This window comes from Octopus bimaculoides, chromosome 26 (assembly GCF_046866305.1).
Source record: "Octopus bimaculoides isolate indiv1 chromosome 26, ASM4686630v1, whole genome shotgun sequence".
Taxonomy (NCBI): Eukaryota; Metazoa; Mollusca; class Cephalopoda; order Octopoda; family Octopodidae; genus Octopus; species Octopus bimaculoides.
Window position 1 is genome coordinate 29331930 of NC_142953.1, and position 17500 is coordinate 29349429.

The following is a 17500-nucleotide window of genomic DNA, read 5'->3' on the forward strand; positions in this document are numbered from 1 at the left end:
ATATATATATACATATATATACATATATATGTGTGTGTATGTACGTATGCGTCCCACACTTCCAATTAGTTGGAGATCAAACACGTGAACCCTTAACTCAGGTGGATCTTTACCTGGCGTCCTTTTTACTTCCTTTCCTTTCTTTGTCTTCTCCCCAGTCTTTCCTGAACTTTTTCCTGATGTCCCACGTTGGATTATGCTTGAGCCTGCGTGTGTGTGTGTGTTTGTGTGTGTGTGGACACACCTATGCCTGTGTGCTCGTGTTTCAGGCAAGGTTGGTCTGCAACTTCAGGAAGTAAATTAGAAATATTTGGCGGGAAATGGCCCAGCATTGTTTCATTGCATTCAAGTGCATCGTGCATATAAACTTGCGTCTAACAGAACCCTGAGAAGACATTCTTCACCGTGAATTTCATATCCGTATCAGGTATTGAGTTTTTTTACTTTTTGTACGTCCTTAAGCATCTGTTCATAATGTTTTATAACGTAAAATGTAAACAGGTGTGTGTGTGTGTGTGTGTGTGTTAAGATTTCCTAAGCGGTCACCCATCTAAATAATAAGTAGATTAACTTCGGGCGATCGGACGAGAACCGGTGCACTTAACGTAACACATACATACTTTTGCTGGTTTCAGTCATTGAATTACGGTCATACTGGAGCACTGTCATCACTCATACCGACTCCCCCACTTAGATATATATTTACATTTATGTCTGACGTCTTATCGTTCTCTATATGCCGAAATATTATATTACAGGACACACAAACACATATACATACATACATACTTGCTGCTTGCATTCATAAACACATACGCATATGTGCACATTTTTGTGTACACAGACACACACACATGCAAATACACATGCACACACAGTCAGAGATGAATAAAAGAGACACACAGAAGAAAAGGTGTGTGTGTGCGTGTGTGTGTGTGTATTTGTATGTGTGCGTATGTGTGAAAAGATACATTATTTACATTATTTACATTTGACGGATATTTGTCCTCATCTTGTTTGTTGTTAACACAACGTTTTGACTGATATACCCTCCAGCCTTCATCAGGTGTCTTGGGGAAATTTCGAACCCGGTTCTCATTCCTAAGGTATTTTTCAATGTTAACCACTATGCCATATGCCCGTGGGAGTGGGAGAGAGATAGATAGATAGAGAGAGAGAGAGAGAGAGAGAGAGAGAGGTAAGTAGGTAGGTAGACAGGTAGATAAACAGATGAATAGACAGACAGATGTGAGTGAGAGAGCATATCAATAAACTTTGTCTATATTGAAAACGCTGCACCTGTTTTTTAACGGATTTAAACAATTAATCCACCCCTTTTCTTTAGAAAAGAATATACCTGCTTAACCACACTTATGTATTTATTTTAGCATATTTATTTATCCTTTTTTTTAACAGTGTCAGCCACTGGACAGCGGCCATACTGTAGGACAGCTTTCATAGATTTTCGCCCATTTCATTTCTTTTCGTTGAGGAAACGTCTCTTTCACATCAAGCCTGTAAAATTGGGCCTATATTTCATACCTGATGTGGGCCTATTGCCTATTAAAATAGATCTATATTTCATACCTGATGTGGGCCTATTGCCTATTAAAATAGATCTATATTTCATACCTGATTTGGGCCTGTTGCCTATTAAAATAGATCTATATTTCATACCTGATTTGGGCCTGTTGCCTATTAAAATAGGCCTATATTTCAGATCTGGGTGGGCCTTTTTACTCAAGAAAATCAGCCCTATATTTTACATCTAGCCTAGATCCTTTGCCTCTTGAAACATGGCCCCTTTTAACTCTGCTTAAGACACTCAAGGATTAGGTGGGCATGTTAAATTGGACAGATTCTACGTTTATAATTCACCCTGCGACTCTGTGAGAGGATCTCCCAAATCCAATTACGCAGCATTCGGTGTTCTTGCAAGGCAGCCACGTTAAGTTGGATAGGAAGATTATCTTTTGGCATTAATACTGCTACTAACGGCCATAATAATTAATATTGATTTCAGATTTTTGGAACAAGGCCAGCAATTTTGGCTGAGTGTTAGCGTTAGACGATTACATCGATCCCAGTACTCGGCTGGTACTTATTTTATGAACCACGAAAGGAAAAAAGGCAAAGTCGACCTCGGTGGAATTTGAACTCGGAACGTGAATATCGGACGAAATGGTGTAAATCATTTCGCCCGGAATGCTAACGATTCTTTTTTATTATAGGCACAAGGACTGAAATTTTAGAGGAAGGGGCTAGTCGATTGCATTGACCCCAGTATTTCACTGGTACTTTGTTTATCGACCCTGAAAGCATGATTTAGCCTTTCATCCTTTCAGGGTCGATATATTAAGTACCAGTTGTGCACTGTGGTTGATCTAATCGACTGGTCCCTCCCCCAAAATTTCGGATCTTGGTCCTGCTTTTGCTGAGCCCCACCAGCGTAGCTAGCGGGGGATGGGGGGGGTAAGGGCAGTCTGCCTCGGGTGGCACTTTTAAAGGGGCACCACTTTTGGGTCTGCTGTAGACAATGTGTTTTTTTGTGGGGTCCGGTGGCAACAAACGGGAAAGGCGCCCTCGGGCGGCCCACACTCTAGCTATGCTAGTGTCAAGCCCTGTAAAAGAACTTGGAATGTTGGGTCTCCAGCCAGGCCTTTCGCGACACCCTTTAAATTAGGAACTTTTCGCACGTACGTATATATGAGTGTGTATAAAGAAATGGGGGGGGGGGGTATATAGCCATTTAATACATAACATTAAACTAGGACAAGATACATTCATGGAAAAATAGGTGTGTCACTGCTAGTGTCGTCGTTGGTGTTGGTTTTGTGGTGGCGGCGATGGAGAGCTGAGTGAAGGGTGGTGGAGGAAGGTGGCGGCGCCGGTGACGGAGTGTCAGCGTGGAAGGTGTCGGTGGTGGGGGGTAGGGTATTAGGGGTGTGTTACTATCGTAGAACAAAAGTATGTCCGTCACCCCCTATCAATCATCCGGCGGGGCGGGGAAGGGGATGGATAGTGGTGGGGGGGGGGGGGGGGTTATGGTGCATGGGAAGGGACGTGGTAGCAATGTGGGGGCACTCGGTGTGATGGTGGAGGGTGCTGTTGCAGGCGTGACATGACCAAAGGTGTTCGCAAGCGATTGGCGGGAAGTCAGTTTCGGATGACTACGGTTGCACCACCTCCTTAACATGAAAAGACAGTAGTAGTAGTAGTGGTAGTAGTTGCTGTGGTGCTGGTGGCGGTGACGGTGGTGGTAGTAGTGGTGGTGGAGTAGTTGTAGTAATAGTAGTAGTAGTAGTAGTAGTGGTAGTAGCAGTAGTAGTAGTACAAGTGGCGGTGGTGGTGGTAGTAGTAGTAGTAGTAGAAGTAGTGGTGGTAGTAGTAGTTAGTAGAGGTTCTTGATGATGTGACAGAGAGTTTATTTTATGGCGGTTGCGGTTGCAGTATATTAAAACAAACTGACCCATCAAAAGTTAAGTTTACGAAGACAGACCGGACGAGCGGTCTCACCACCACTACTACTACTACTACTACCAGTAACCACTGCAACTCCATCCATCATCATCACCACACCTACTATACTACTACTACTACTACCACTTCAGCAATCGTTACCATTACTGCTAAGACTACTACCACCGTTACTGTCTGTCTCTGTCAGCTATCAAACACCACATCAGAACTACCACCAATACTGCTATTGCATACAAGCACAGCTAACCTTCACACTTAAACTACCGCCAATACAGGCGTAAACCACACGCGCTTACTTCAGATTGGCAAACAGGAAGAGCAGCGGCAACTTATACTACTACTACTACCACTACCACTACCACCACCACCACCACTATCTCTACTACCACCACCACCACCACCACTACTACTACTACAACCTACACTGCAATGGGACAAGAGTCTGAACAAACAACAGCTACTGTAAGTTGCATCATTTTTATCAATTTAGTTTTACATCGCCTAATTAATGTTTTTAAAATTGCTAATATTAATTAACTATCACAGAACTATTACTGCTACTAATTACTACTAAGTACCTTGAACGTAAGTCAACCCCCACCACCACCACCATCACCACCCTTAGCTCTTACGATACCCGTTTTCCAGTAATTGTTTCAAATGTAGGCACAAGTACAGTAATTCTTTTTTTTTTGGTGTTGTTTTTTGGTAGCGGGTATCATTTACATCGATTCCAGTATTTAACTGGTACTTATTTTATTGACTTAGGATGGAAGGCAAAGTCGACCTCGGTGGAATTTGAACTCAGAACGTAGCGACGGGCGAAATACTGCTCAGCCTTTCGTCCAGCGCGCTAACGATTCGGCCAGCTCGCTGCCGTCAGTTGCTTGACCTTAACCAGTTGAGCACGTCCCTTGGTGGCTGACGATATGTGCATCTCTGATCATGAGCAGAAGTAGTCGGGGAGCATCATAGCCATGTGTTGAGAGGAATTCTTTGGGGTTTGGATAATTCACCTCTGGAAACACGGGTGTTTTGCTCAACATCCTTAAACAAACCTTATTCAGGGATGGGCTTCCCGACCTGAAGAAAATTCTAACTGGGACCCACCTGCGAGGTCATGCACTGTTTATCTTGATATGAGATCACCATGTCACGCACATATGGTTGTGATGCATGTGCCTGGTGTACCCTTATCAGATGGGTAATCATGATGGGTATACTGGGCTTCGTAAAACTCCAGTGTCACTTTGATGGTACGCACTGCTCTCTCACTCAATAATAATAATAATAATAATAATAATAAGGCCTGAAATTTGGGGGAGGAGGACAGTAAATTACATCGACCTCAATACTCAACTGGTACTTAGTTTATCGACCCCGAAAGAATGATAAGCAAAGTCGACCTTGGCGGAATTTGAACTCAGAACATGAAGACAGATGAAATACCGTTAAACATTTTGTCTGGCCCAACCTTCCGAGTTCTTTTACAGGACTTGGAAAAACTGAAGGGCCGCTGTAATAAGTGTTTGAATCTGAGAGGGGAATATGTTGAATAAAATCATAATTAACTGGTCCTCCAGTATTTTCTTGTACCCAAAGCCAGGAACGTTTCAGTATCCCCTCGTATTCAACTGGAATTCATTACTGATGCTTATAGTTGTTTACGGAGTAAGGAGTGGGGGGAGAGGGGCGAGAGGGAGAAAGAGACGATTATGAAATGGGGAAAGAGGGTGCAGAATTTCCTATATCGAAAAATGAATTGGGTAAAAAAACAGGCTTTTCCATATTGTAAGGGATTTTCGTGAAGACGTGTGGGCCCCGTCGCCTGGGTATTGCACTCATGGTTGCTGCATCATAGATTTGGTTCCCAGCCCTGGCCGTGTGTGTTCTTGAGCAAGACACTTCATTCTACTTCAATCCAGTCCACTCAGCTGTCACTGGGTGACCCTGCGACGGACTGGCAGCCCGACCAGGGGAGCTGTGGTGATTTCGGTTACTTATATTGCCATGGCAACGGGGTGGCCGGCTTTATGAGTGAAGGCATGTCGCCTAATGGTTGAGGTGTTGCATTCACGATCTCATGGTCGTGGTTTCGATTCCCGGGCCGAGTAATGCGTTTTGTTTATGAGCAAAACACTTCATTCCACATTGCTCCAGTCCACACACCCTGCGACGGATGGGCGTCCCGTTTGGGGCGGATATTGTGATCTCGGCCGTGTAAACGCTGTGAAAACCGGGTATCGAACCCTATGAGTCATAGAACTCGAGACAGAACTTACTACGGAGCCGTTTCGAAATTCCATTTTCTTTTCTCACACTTTTTGAAGAGCAAAAATGTAAAATGAAATATTATTTTAAGAAAAACTTTTCAAAATCAGAATTCCCAAGTTAGTACTGACTGACTTGGTAAAGTATCTAAGTAGAAAGACTAAATGATGTGAAGAGAGGAGGAGTAAGTTTATCGAAGGAGAAAGACTATATGTTGTAATGAGAGGGACGGAGAAATGTATTTATAATAATAAGAGGGTGGAGTAGAGGGGAGAAAGACTAAGTTTGTAAAGAGAGGGAAAATAGGTTTACGGAAGAAAGATTATATGTAATAGGAAGGGTATAAACTGGCGGACGAGGAAAAGGCATGTTTGAGAATCATCTTCAATTGTGGTCGTCCTGTCTTTTTGGGGTCGCATAGGATTGGGGTTCGTTTTATGAAGGCCGGCGCGAAAGATTTTATGATATAAAGACGAAAGAGAAAGAGACAGACAGACAGACTGACAGGGAGACAGTGGAAAAGGCCCGGGGAAGGCAGAGAGAGAGAGAGAGAGAGAGAGAGAGAGAGAATGGATGATTAGACAGAGACACACACGGACGGACGGACGGACAGAGAGAGAGGGCAGGCAGACTGACAGACGGACAGGCAGAGACTATGGGTTATACAAAAAGGGAGTGGTGGTGGTGGTGGTGGTGGAAGGAGAGATTAAAAGGTCGAAAGCAAATAAAGGGAGGTGGACGAGAAACTGGAGTATAAGAGAAAGGCTGGAAGTTAAAAGGTGAGAGAGAGAGAGAGAAAGAGAGAGAGAGAGAGAGAGAGAGAGAGAAAGAGAGGGGAGAAGCGATCGTGTAATCGTTGGATTACGGCCAGGCTTGAACCCCGCTTGTAAACGGTTTTCGTTAAGCATATCAATTCATACTACCTATTGTAATCGATCTTATATATCAATCGATCTGTATTCTAGATGCACTGATTTACAATGATCACAGACAAAGGTATCGGCGCATGTCTAGTCGTGTGGTTAAGAAGCTCACATCGAACGAAACCCGGTGATTTCGAGTTCGATATCAAAGCACGGTTGGTAGTTTTTTCACATGTGTCTTCTATATTAGCATCGACAAATGCTTTGTGAGTAGAATATGTATGTGTGTGTGTGTGTGTGTGTGTGTCTATGCATATGTATATCAATCTCTTTCTCTCTCTCTCTCCCTCCCTCCCTCCCTCTCTCCCTCCCTCTCTCTCCCTCCCTCCCTCCCTCCCCCTCCCTCCCTCCCTCTCTCTCCCTTTGTGTTGGATATGCCCCTCTGTCATCCCAGAGAGTCAGTGTGGTTTTAGATCATGTCCGTGGCACAACGGACATGATTTGTTTGCTGCTCGTCAACTCCAGGAGAAATGCATTGAACACCGCATGGCTCTTTACCAGGTATTTGTCGATTTACCAAAAGCCTTCGACACTGTTAATAGAACCGTTTTCTGGATCATTCTTGGTAAACTTGGATGTCCACCTCAGTTTCTCAACTTGTTAAAGCAACTTCGTAGTGATATGAAAACTCGTCTTAACTTCAATGGGTCACTATCGGAACCAATTTCCATCGATAACGGAATTAAACAAAGAGACATTGCTGCTCCAACACTTTTTTCCCCATATATTTTGTTGTAACTCTCTTGCACGCTTTCCAAGACTGTGATATCGGCGTCTATATTCGCTTCAGGACCACAGGTAAGGTCTTTGATGTTAAACGCTTTGATGCAAAGTCGATTACATTCCAGGCCCTTGTCCGAGAGCTCCTTTATACTGGTGATGTAGTTCTCGTTGCTCACACCGAGGAGGACATGCAGGCCGTATTGCATCTCTTCTCCAGAGCTTACCATCAGTCTGAAGAAAACAAAGATCATGTTCTCTCAGCCACCAGGCCAACCCTGTGTGGAACCTAACATCTTCGTCCAGGGTATATGATTAGATGTGGTTGACCCTTGTTCATCTACCTTGGCAGCACTCTCTTCAGAGATGGATTCCTTGATTCTGTAATAAACCTGAGAATTGAAAAAACCAGCAACGCAGTTGGAAGGCTTAAAAATACACATAATGTGTGTATATATATAGTTTTAGGGAAAATAACCAAGTTTCAAGAAACCATCGATGAAAATCCACTATCACAAATAGAAAAATTAATAAATAAAAGCACAATAAATGAGTAGAATATAAAACAAAGTAAATATCATAAGATAAAGATAATAAAATGACTACATTTTATTATCTTTATCGATGAGTTCATGAAACTTGGTTCTTTTCCCTAAAACTATATATTTTATATATATTTTAATCTATAAAGCTCAATTTAATTTTAATTTTTTATAAATTGATTTTAATTGAGTTTTTACCTGTAATTTTGGATTTTGTCCCTAATATTATATAATATATATATATATATATATATATATATATATATATATATATAGATAGCTAGATGGATATATAGATACACGCACATCCGAGCGCATGTGAGGACCCGAATGGCCGAAGACTAGTCATACGGCTTGAAACTCAGAGTACCAAGGAGTCTGAATCAAACTGTTTTGATCTATATGCGCGCACGCGCGCGTGTGTTTAATAGATGTGTATGTATAAGTATATATGTATATTCATGTGTGTGTGTGTATAAAATATGTGTATATATGTATGCGTGTGCGGTGGATGTGTGTGAAACTTTTAGTTCATAGTTATGAAAATGTGTGTATGCGTGTGTGAGTGGAGGAGGGGAGGTACGCGAACGTATACACACACACACACACACACACACACACACACACACACACACAAACACACACACAGATTACAGCCTCAATACAAACAAGAGGAGATGTATATACATCGTATATATATATATATATATATATATAAATTTGCTTCCGTTTTTCTTTTCATTCAACTCTTGTATGCTGTTTGCACAAGTACGCTCTCGTATGTTGTGGTGGTTGTACTTCAGATGGAACACATCTGCTCGATCAAGATTACAGCCGAAATAATACAAACAACAATAGGATATATGGATCCTATATATATATATATATATATCTGTTTGTGTGTGTGTGTGTGTGTGTTTATATATATATATATATATGTATATGTATGTATGTATGTATGTATGTATATATATATATATATATATATATATATGTATGTATGTATGTATGTATGTATATATATATATATATATATATATATATATATAATATATCCTATATATGTAAATATATGTATCCTATATATATATGTATATATATATATACATACGTATATATATATATAATATATATATATATATATACATACGTATATATATATATATATATATATACATATATATATATATATATATATACATACGTATATATATATACATATGCATACGTATATATATATATGTGTGTATATATATATATATATATATATATATATATATATATATATATATATATATACATATATATACATAGACAGGTAGATAATTTGTGTATGCATTATACATATATAGAGAGAATGTGTGTGTGTGTGTGTGTGTGTGTGTGTGTGTAGAGGTTGTAGAGTGTGTGTATATATGATTGTGTGTGAGAGTTTATTGAAATGATAGCGAGATTACAAAACCGTTCGGACGTCGGAAAGCATGCGTCGTGGTTCTGAATTGAAATACTATTGTGGTAATCTTTGCCTATCATTCTTCTCATTTTCCCATCCTCCTGGGGTCGATAGAAATCAATTACCAATCAAATCCTGGCTCTTCAACAGAAATTGGAGGAAAAAACAATTTTCGCCGACCTCATCATCTCCATATTTCTTCCATCTTTTGTCTTTTGCGTTTTCCGATCATTAGAAAACGGCCATCGTGGGGCTCCGCATATTTAAGTTTTCGTCACGGCTCACCCTCGTGTTACAGTGCCCCTGAGCCCTTGCGCCACTGTTTGGACACTCCAGTATGGGCTTAGTCACTTCTTTGTAACCATGTGGCTTCGGGTTCAGTACCACTCGATGCGGTAACTTGGGCGAGTTTCTTCAACTATAATCATGGTCCGAACAATGCCTGATGAGTGAATTTGGTTGATGGAAACTGTATAGAAACAGGTAAAAGTCGGCGAGCTGGCAGAACCGTTAGCACGCCGGGCGAAATGCTTAGCGGTATTTCGTCTGCCGCTACGTTCTGAGTTCAAATTCCGCCGAGGTCGACTTTGCCTTTCATCCTTTCGGGGTCGATTAATTAAGTACCAGTGAAAGACAGGGGTCGATGTAATCGACTTAATCCCTTTGTCTGTCTTTGTTAGTCCCCTCTGTGTTTAGCCTCTTGTGGGCAATAAAGAAATAGGAAATAGGAAATTGTGTGGAAGCTCAAGGTTTATGTGTGTGTGTGGGGGGGGGGACTGTTGCATATGTGTGTATATTTATGTATACAGTAATCGCTCGATTATCGCAGGTGTTACGTTCCATAACCTCCCACAGAAATAATTAATATCTAAAATAAGATATAAATACGTATCGGCCGTAGAAACCCGCGATATACTGAGGAGTCCGCGATATAAATTTACATGTATCAAGCCAGAAAAATCCGCGATAGGTGAACCGCGATGTACTGAGTGCGCGATAGGGGAGCTGCGATATAGCGTAGGATTATTGTATATATGTGGAGGCGCAATGGCCCAGTGGTTAGGGCAGCGGACTTGCGGTCATAGGATCGCGGTTTCGATTCCTAGACCAGGCGTTGTGAGTGTTTATTGAGCGAAAACACCTAAATTTCCACGAGGCTCCGGCAGGGGATGGTGGCGAACCCTGCTGTACTCTTTCACCACAAATTTCTCTCACTCTTACTTCCTGTTTCTGTTGTGCCTGTAATTCAAACGGTCAGCCTTGTCACACTCTGTGTCACGCTGAATATCCCCCGAGAACTACGTTAAGGGTACACATGTCTGTGGAGCACTCAGCCACTTGCACGTTAATTTCACGAGCAGGCTGTTCCGCTGATCGGATCAACTAGAACCCTCGACGTCGTAAGCGACGGAGTGCCAGCAACAATTGTATATGTGTCCGTGTATGATGGTAAGAGTGGAGAGTTTAAGTATTTACAGACACACTCACCAGACACATGCATACATTCAAGGCGGGCAGAGAACAAAACGTCAGCTGGCGCCCCTCCACCAGCACCGTGGGGCCCCACACCAAGTACCAAGAGGTGTACAAGAAACCACGATCTTGCTATCGTGGCAGCTAATGCACAAGCCGTTCACCTTTGCGCCTTCATCTCGGTTACGACCGCTTGAAAAAGTCCCCGGAACTGGTGACCCAGAAAGTGGACTCCACTAAAGGTTCGGCTGTTAACTGAGCCTTCCTAAACAAGGCAACGGATCCATCCACCCATCTTCTTCTTCTTCTTCTTGGCAGGATAGTAGGGGTAGAGTCGTCAGGCACCTCCTCCATGGCTGCTGCTGCTTCTTTTACCCAAAATTCATGACAATAAGGCGCAGGCGTGGCTGTGTGGTAAGAAGCTTGCTTCCCAATCTCATGGTTCTGGGTTCAGTCCCGCTGCGTGGTACCTTGGGCGCCTCGGGCCGACCACAGCTTTGTGAATGGATTTGGCAGACGGAAAGAAACTGAAAGAAGCCCGTCGTATATATATATGTATATATTTGTTTGTGTGTCTGTGTTTGTCCCTCACCGCCATCGCTTGATAGCCGATGCTGGCGTGTTTACGTCCCCGTAAGTTAGCAGTTCAGCGAAGATACCGACAGAATAAGTACTAGGCTTACAAAGAATAAATCCTGGGGTTGATTTCTTCAACTAAAACTCTTTAAAGCAGTGCTCCAGTATGGCCGCAGTCAAATGACTGACACAAGCAAAGAATGAAAGAATAGGTGAGAATAGGCACGAAAACCAAATAAAGGATCGGAAGTTTGAGAGAATGGAACCAGGAGAAGGTGCGAGAATGGAGATGATGTGAAGGAAGAGTCCGAGGGTCGATTGGATGGGGTTAAAGAAGGAGACAGGTTGAGACTATGGTCCTTTGAAAATACGATGAAGGAGAGACGGAAAGAATTGGAAGAAGTATTCAAAGGATAGAGAATGAAGGGCGGTTGGGGGTTGAACGAGAGAATTAGGAGTGAGGGGGGGAAGGAAGGAAGGAACGCATGGATGAGCAACAGGGAATGAGCATGCGAATGATGAAAGAGAGAATGAGTGGTTAGGGTGAAGGAGAAATGGTTGTGTGGAATGACGAACGAGAGAATGAAGGAGAGAGAAGAAGCGACGAAGGAATGAAAAATGTGGCGAGGACGATAGAAGGAAAGAACGAATGAGTTGAGGTTGGGAATGAATTAGAATGACTGGCGGGAAAGAGAGGAGGAGGAGGGGGAGGAGAAGAAGAAGAAGAAGAAGAAGAAGAAGAAGAAGAGGAGGAGGGAGGCAGCGGGGTAGCAGCAGCAGCAGCGATTGAATGAAAAAATATGCAAGATTATTGAATGAATGAAAGGCGAGAGAATAAGTGATTTTAGAAGGAAAATAAGGCGACGAAAGAGACGGGGGGGGGGAGCATATGAATGAAAAAGGAATTATTGTGAAGGAAGAAGAAATAGGAAGGGTTTGATGGGGAGTAGTAGGAGGGTGGTGGCGGAGGTGGTGGTGGCGACGTGGTTGGTGTTGTTGTTTTAGCACCAGGTCAGTTTATGATCGAATAAGAAGAGACCCCTTATGATCAAAGAAAGATATTTCAGAAAGAAAGAGAGGTGGAGATGTATAGAGAGAGAGTGAGGAAGAAAGAGAGAGAGAAAGCGATTGAGAGAAAAAGAGTGAGCAAGAAAGAGAGGAGAGAGTGAGCAAGAAAAAGAGTGAGCAAGAAAGAGAGAAAGTGATAGAGAGAAGGCAGGGTCAGAGACAGAAAGAGAAGAGAGAAAGAGAACGAAAGCAGAATTGAAGAAAGAGAAAAAGATACAGAGAGAGAGAGAGAGAGAGAAAGAGAGAGAGGAGGGGAAGCGATAGAAGGAGATGGTGAGAGTGAGAGACGGGGAAAGAGAGAGGGAGAGAGAAATCCAATAGCACACACGTGTATGAGCGGTGCACGTGTGTGCGTATCTAAATTATGTGAGGAATAGAGAGAGGAAAGAATTAGATGGAGGGGGAGGAGAAAAAGAAAAGGCTTGAGAGAGGAGGGCATGGGAGAGTGAAAGAGAGAGAGAGAGAGGAGAATTGAGAAATAGAGTCTATGTATGAGAGAGAGTGAGAGAGAGAGTGACGGGGGAATGGGAGGAAGATAGAAAGAGGGGGGAAATTGACAGACGTCGTTTGAGAGAGAAAGAGAGAGAAAGGGAGAGTAAGAAAGACAGAGAGAGTGATTAGACTTTGTGTGTGTGTGAGTGAGAGAGAGAGAGAGAGAGAGAGAGTGAAAGTGTAGTGAGTGACTTGTGAAGAGAGATAGATATATGAGAGAGAGAGAAGAAGTAAATACAGAAAATGAGTGTATGAATGAGAGAAACGTGTAATAAATATAGTGAGAGAGAGAGAGCGTGTAGTAATTTCAGTGAAGGACAGAGACAGGGAGAAGACTACGGTGGTTGCGTGAGAGAGAGAGAGAGAGAAAGAGAGAGAGGGAGAGAGTGAATGGGAAGGAGAGAAATAGACAGGGAGGGTGTAATAGTGTTGCGCGCGTCTGTATGATACAGAGACTGAGAGAGAGAGAGAGAAAGACACAGAGAGAAAGGGAGAGATAAAGAGAGAGAGAGAGTAATAATAGTTGTGAGTCTGTGTGAATGAGAGACAAAGAGAAAGAAACATTGTAATAATTGTGTGTGAAGAGAGAGAGGGAGGGGGAGAAGGGATAGCGATGTGTGTTTGCGTGTGTGTATGTGTGTGTGTGTGTGTATGCGTGTGTCGGGGAGTAAGAGAAAGCAACATGTGTGTGTGTGTGTGAGCGTGTGTGTAAGAGAAGTTACGAGTAAAGTTACAAATGCGTGTGTGTTTGAGAGAGAGAGAGAGAGAGAGGAAAAAAGAGATAGACGGAAGAAGAGAGAGAGAGAGAGGAAGTTAGGTGTGTGTGAGTGTGTGTGTGAGCTGGAAATAGTGTTGTGGTTATGTGTGTGTGTGTGTGTGTGTGTGTGTGTGTGTTAGTGGACAGAAAGAGAGAGACATAGTAACGTGCTGGAAGATGAGATGTTACGAGCGTGTTTGTGTGTGTGTTACAGATAGAGAGAGAGAGAGAGAGAGAGAGAGAGGGAGAGAGTATGAGAGAAAGAAAGATGTAGTTGTGTGTGTATAGTGAGGAAAAAGATTGTGTGTGTGTGTGTGTGTGTGTGAAAGGGAGAAATAGTTATAAGTGTGTGTGTGAGCGATGTAGTTACGTGTGTGCATGAGAGAGAGAGAGAGAGAGAGGTGCAGTTATATGCATGTATGTGTGTGTAAGAGATTATTATATTGTAGTGCAGTTATGTGTGTGTATGAGAGGGGGGGCGACGGAGGAAAGAGATCGAGGGACTGAGAGACGGGAAAGAGAGATGATATTGCATAGGAAGGAGAGAGATGTAGTCATGTGTGAGAGAGAGGAAGAGAGAGAGGAAGAGAACGTGTAGAAGTAGTACTGTGTGTGTGTGTATGCGTGTGTGAAAGAGAGTGTATTTGAGTGATTCAGTAGAGAGAGAGAGAGAGAGAGAGAGAGAGAGAGAGAGACTGAGTTGAAGCTTGAGAGAGAATGCATTAGTGTGTGTGTGTGTGTAAGTGTTTGGATATGTGTATACATTTATGTATATGTGTATTTATGTATGTGTGTGTGTCCGTGTGTGATGGTAGAGTGGAGAGCTTTAACTATTACAGACACACTCACACATGCATTACACCATACACACACACACACACTCTCTCTCTCTGTCTCTCCCTCTATAAGCTATCTCTCTCTGCTTCTCATTCTTTCTCTCTCTCTCTGTCTCTCTCTCTGTCTCTCTGTCTCTCTCTTCCCCACACACACACGCATACATAAACATACACACACATACTCATATACAGCAGCAGCAGTGAAGTGACGAAGCTCAGTCGGCGGCAGCGGGGACGAAGAAGAAGGAAAACGGCGGCGGCGGCAGATTTACTTTGATGATGGCGATGATGATGATGATGATGACGATGGCGATGGCGGTGGCGGTGGAAAATCGTAACAACGATGATGGTGGTGGTGGTGGTGCTGATGGCGCTTTAATGATGGTGTAAGCGGTGGCGGAAGGGTTAGTAAGAGTGAGGGTGGCGGCGGTGAGAATGCATTGTAGTTAGATGACGATGATGATGATGGTGGTGGTGGTGGTGGTGGTGGTGTTACGACTTGTGTTGGCGGTGGATGAAGGAAAGAAGGGAAAAAATAAGGAACGAATTATCCTGTTTAGTTTTTGTATTTTAAAAGACCCGGACAAAACTAACACACACACACACACACACACATATATATATATATATATATATATATATATATAAGCACACACATGCACACACACATGCACACACACATGCATTTACATGTATACACACACATATATATATGTGTGTGTATATATTATAATTGCAGTGGATATTATTAATAATTTCAATAAAAACAGTCTTTTTTACCAAAATCTTTCCCGTTTCTCTCTCTCTCCCTCCCTCTCTTCCTCTCTCTCTCTGTATCTATCTACATTCTATCTTTTTCATAATTTCCCAGTTCCCTATCACACACACACACACACACACACAGACACGCATTTGAATATATACTCACACACGTAGACACTCGCATTTATAAACACACACATATACACACACATACAGGCGTACGGAGCAAGCAAGCCACACCATCACACAAAACCGCTCCACATCGCATTCACCCACCACCACTACAACAAACCAACAAACATTTACATTAACAAGACGAACAACCAGATCTTTAACACAACTACAACACATGACAACATCATCCAACACACACAAACACACACACGCATACACACACAGACATAAACACACATACAAACACTGTATAACATTACGTATACACTAATATTACATACACACACACGCACACGTATAACAGGGGCAGCCGTATTATTTCGCCTCTTGTAATATTTTCTAAGTGGTGTTTATATATAAATATATATATATTATATATATATAGCAAGGGATATATATATATATATATATATATATATATATATATATATATATATATATATATATATATATAGCAAGTGCGTGTGTTTAGTTTTCAAACAATAGCCTTTATAAAAATATATAACAATATCTTCTACATCTCTATATATACAAACACACGCGCCTATATATTATATATATATATATATATATATATATATATATATATATATAAACACACACGCATACACACACACATACGGAAAAGTATACGCGCACATGCCTATTAGATGTGTTTTGTTAATTAATTAATTATATATAACGTATAAACCTTATTATATACAACATATATTAAAATTATTGCAACTAAAACAACGACAGCCAAAACGCAAACGGATGGTTTATTACATATAATGCTGCGTAACCAACAAGACCCGGTATATATTTATACATATATATTATACATTCTATATTATATATATATCTGTTATATTGATATGCACACACATATTATTCGTTTAATACATAATACATATATATCTGTTCATTGTAATTATATATATGTTATATATATGGGTCCCCACCTGGTATATATATATTTTTATGTCATTTTCTTATTTTTATACATACACACACATTAAACATTATTTAAAATCTTTGTATATGTATATACATAGACACACACACACACACACATTTATATATATATTTATATATACACATTAAGTATTGTTGCTGTATTTGATGTTGCTATTGGAAATGTAGCGATTATTTTGCTATTATTATTATTATTATTATTATTATTATTATTATTATTATTATTATTATTATTATTATCAAAAGCATGTATGTGCGTGTGTGTTATGTATGTGTGCCTGTATGTTTCTGTGTGTGTGTGTGTTATTGTAACGCATACACAAAGTTAGTTATACGCATACATGAATATATGTCGAGATTTTGTATATATACATACATACATACATGCATATATATATATATGTGTGTGTGTGTGTGTGTGTGTATGTTTGTATGTATGTATATATGTATAAGATATATATATTAATATATACACATATATATGTGTATGTGTGTATAGAAATATGTGTGTGCGTGCGTGCAAATATATATATATATATATAATATATATATCTATATATATGTATGTTTGATAAAATGTGTTTGTATATATAAATATTTGTATGTTTGTATATTGTATATATATATATATATACAATGAAAACGATGTTTCTGTAATGTCGTCATTCATACATATCTATCTATCTTTCTACCTATCTATCTATCTATCTATGTCTATGTATTTATTTCTCTAACGTATACACACACACACACACACAAACACGCGTGTGTAGGTAGGTAGATAGACAGACAGATAGCCGTAGATAAATAGATAGAAGGATAGATTATTCACATCCCTTATTATTATCATCTCGCAACATGCTTGCTTCGTCTCTTGTTCTTTTTCTTTGCCTTGTATCTTTCGCTAAAAAAACGTTGAGACAAAAATTAAGCAAAGACCACCAACCGACACCACCACCACCACCACCACCGCCACCACCATCGTCATTATCCATTGCACTTGTAACAAATAAAGA

General features: G+C 40.9%; 1 protein-coding gene across 5 annotated transcripts in view; it reads left to right on the forward strand.

Annotated features, from left to right (window-relative positions):
* The window catches only part of LOC106871338 (uncharacterized), a 377312-nt gene that overhangs the window by 142894 nt on the left and 216918 nt on the right, over positions 1-17500 (forward strand). Inside the window, exon 1 of one of the 5 annotated variants that reach the window (XM_052977039.2) lies at positions 3348-3942. The exons of 3 other annotated variants lie outside the window; for them this stretch is intronic. In XM_052977039.2, the coding sequence (XP_052832999.1) occupies positions 3910-3942 (33 nt within the window). In that variant the 5' untranslated portion in view covers positions 3348-3909. Of the gene's footprint in view, positions 1-3347; positions 3943-15659; positions 16325-17500 lie in introns of those variants that run through there. One more of the 5 variants, XM_014917740.3, reaches the window with a different exon arrangement.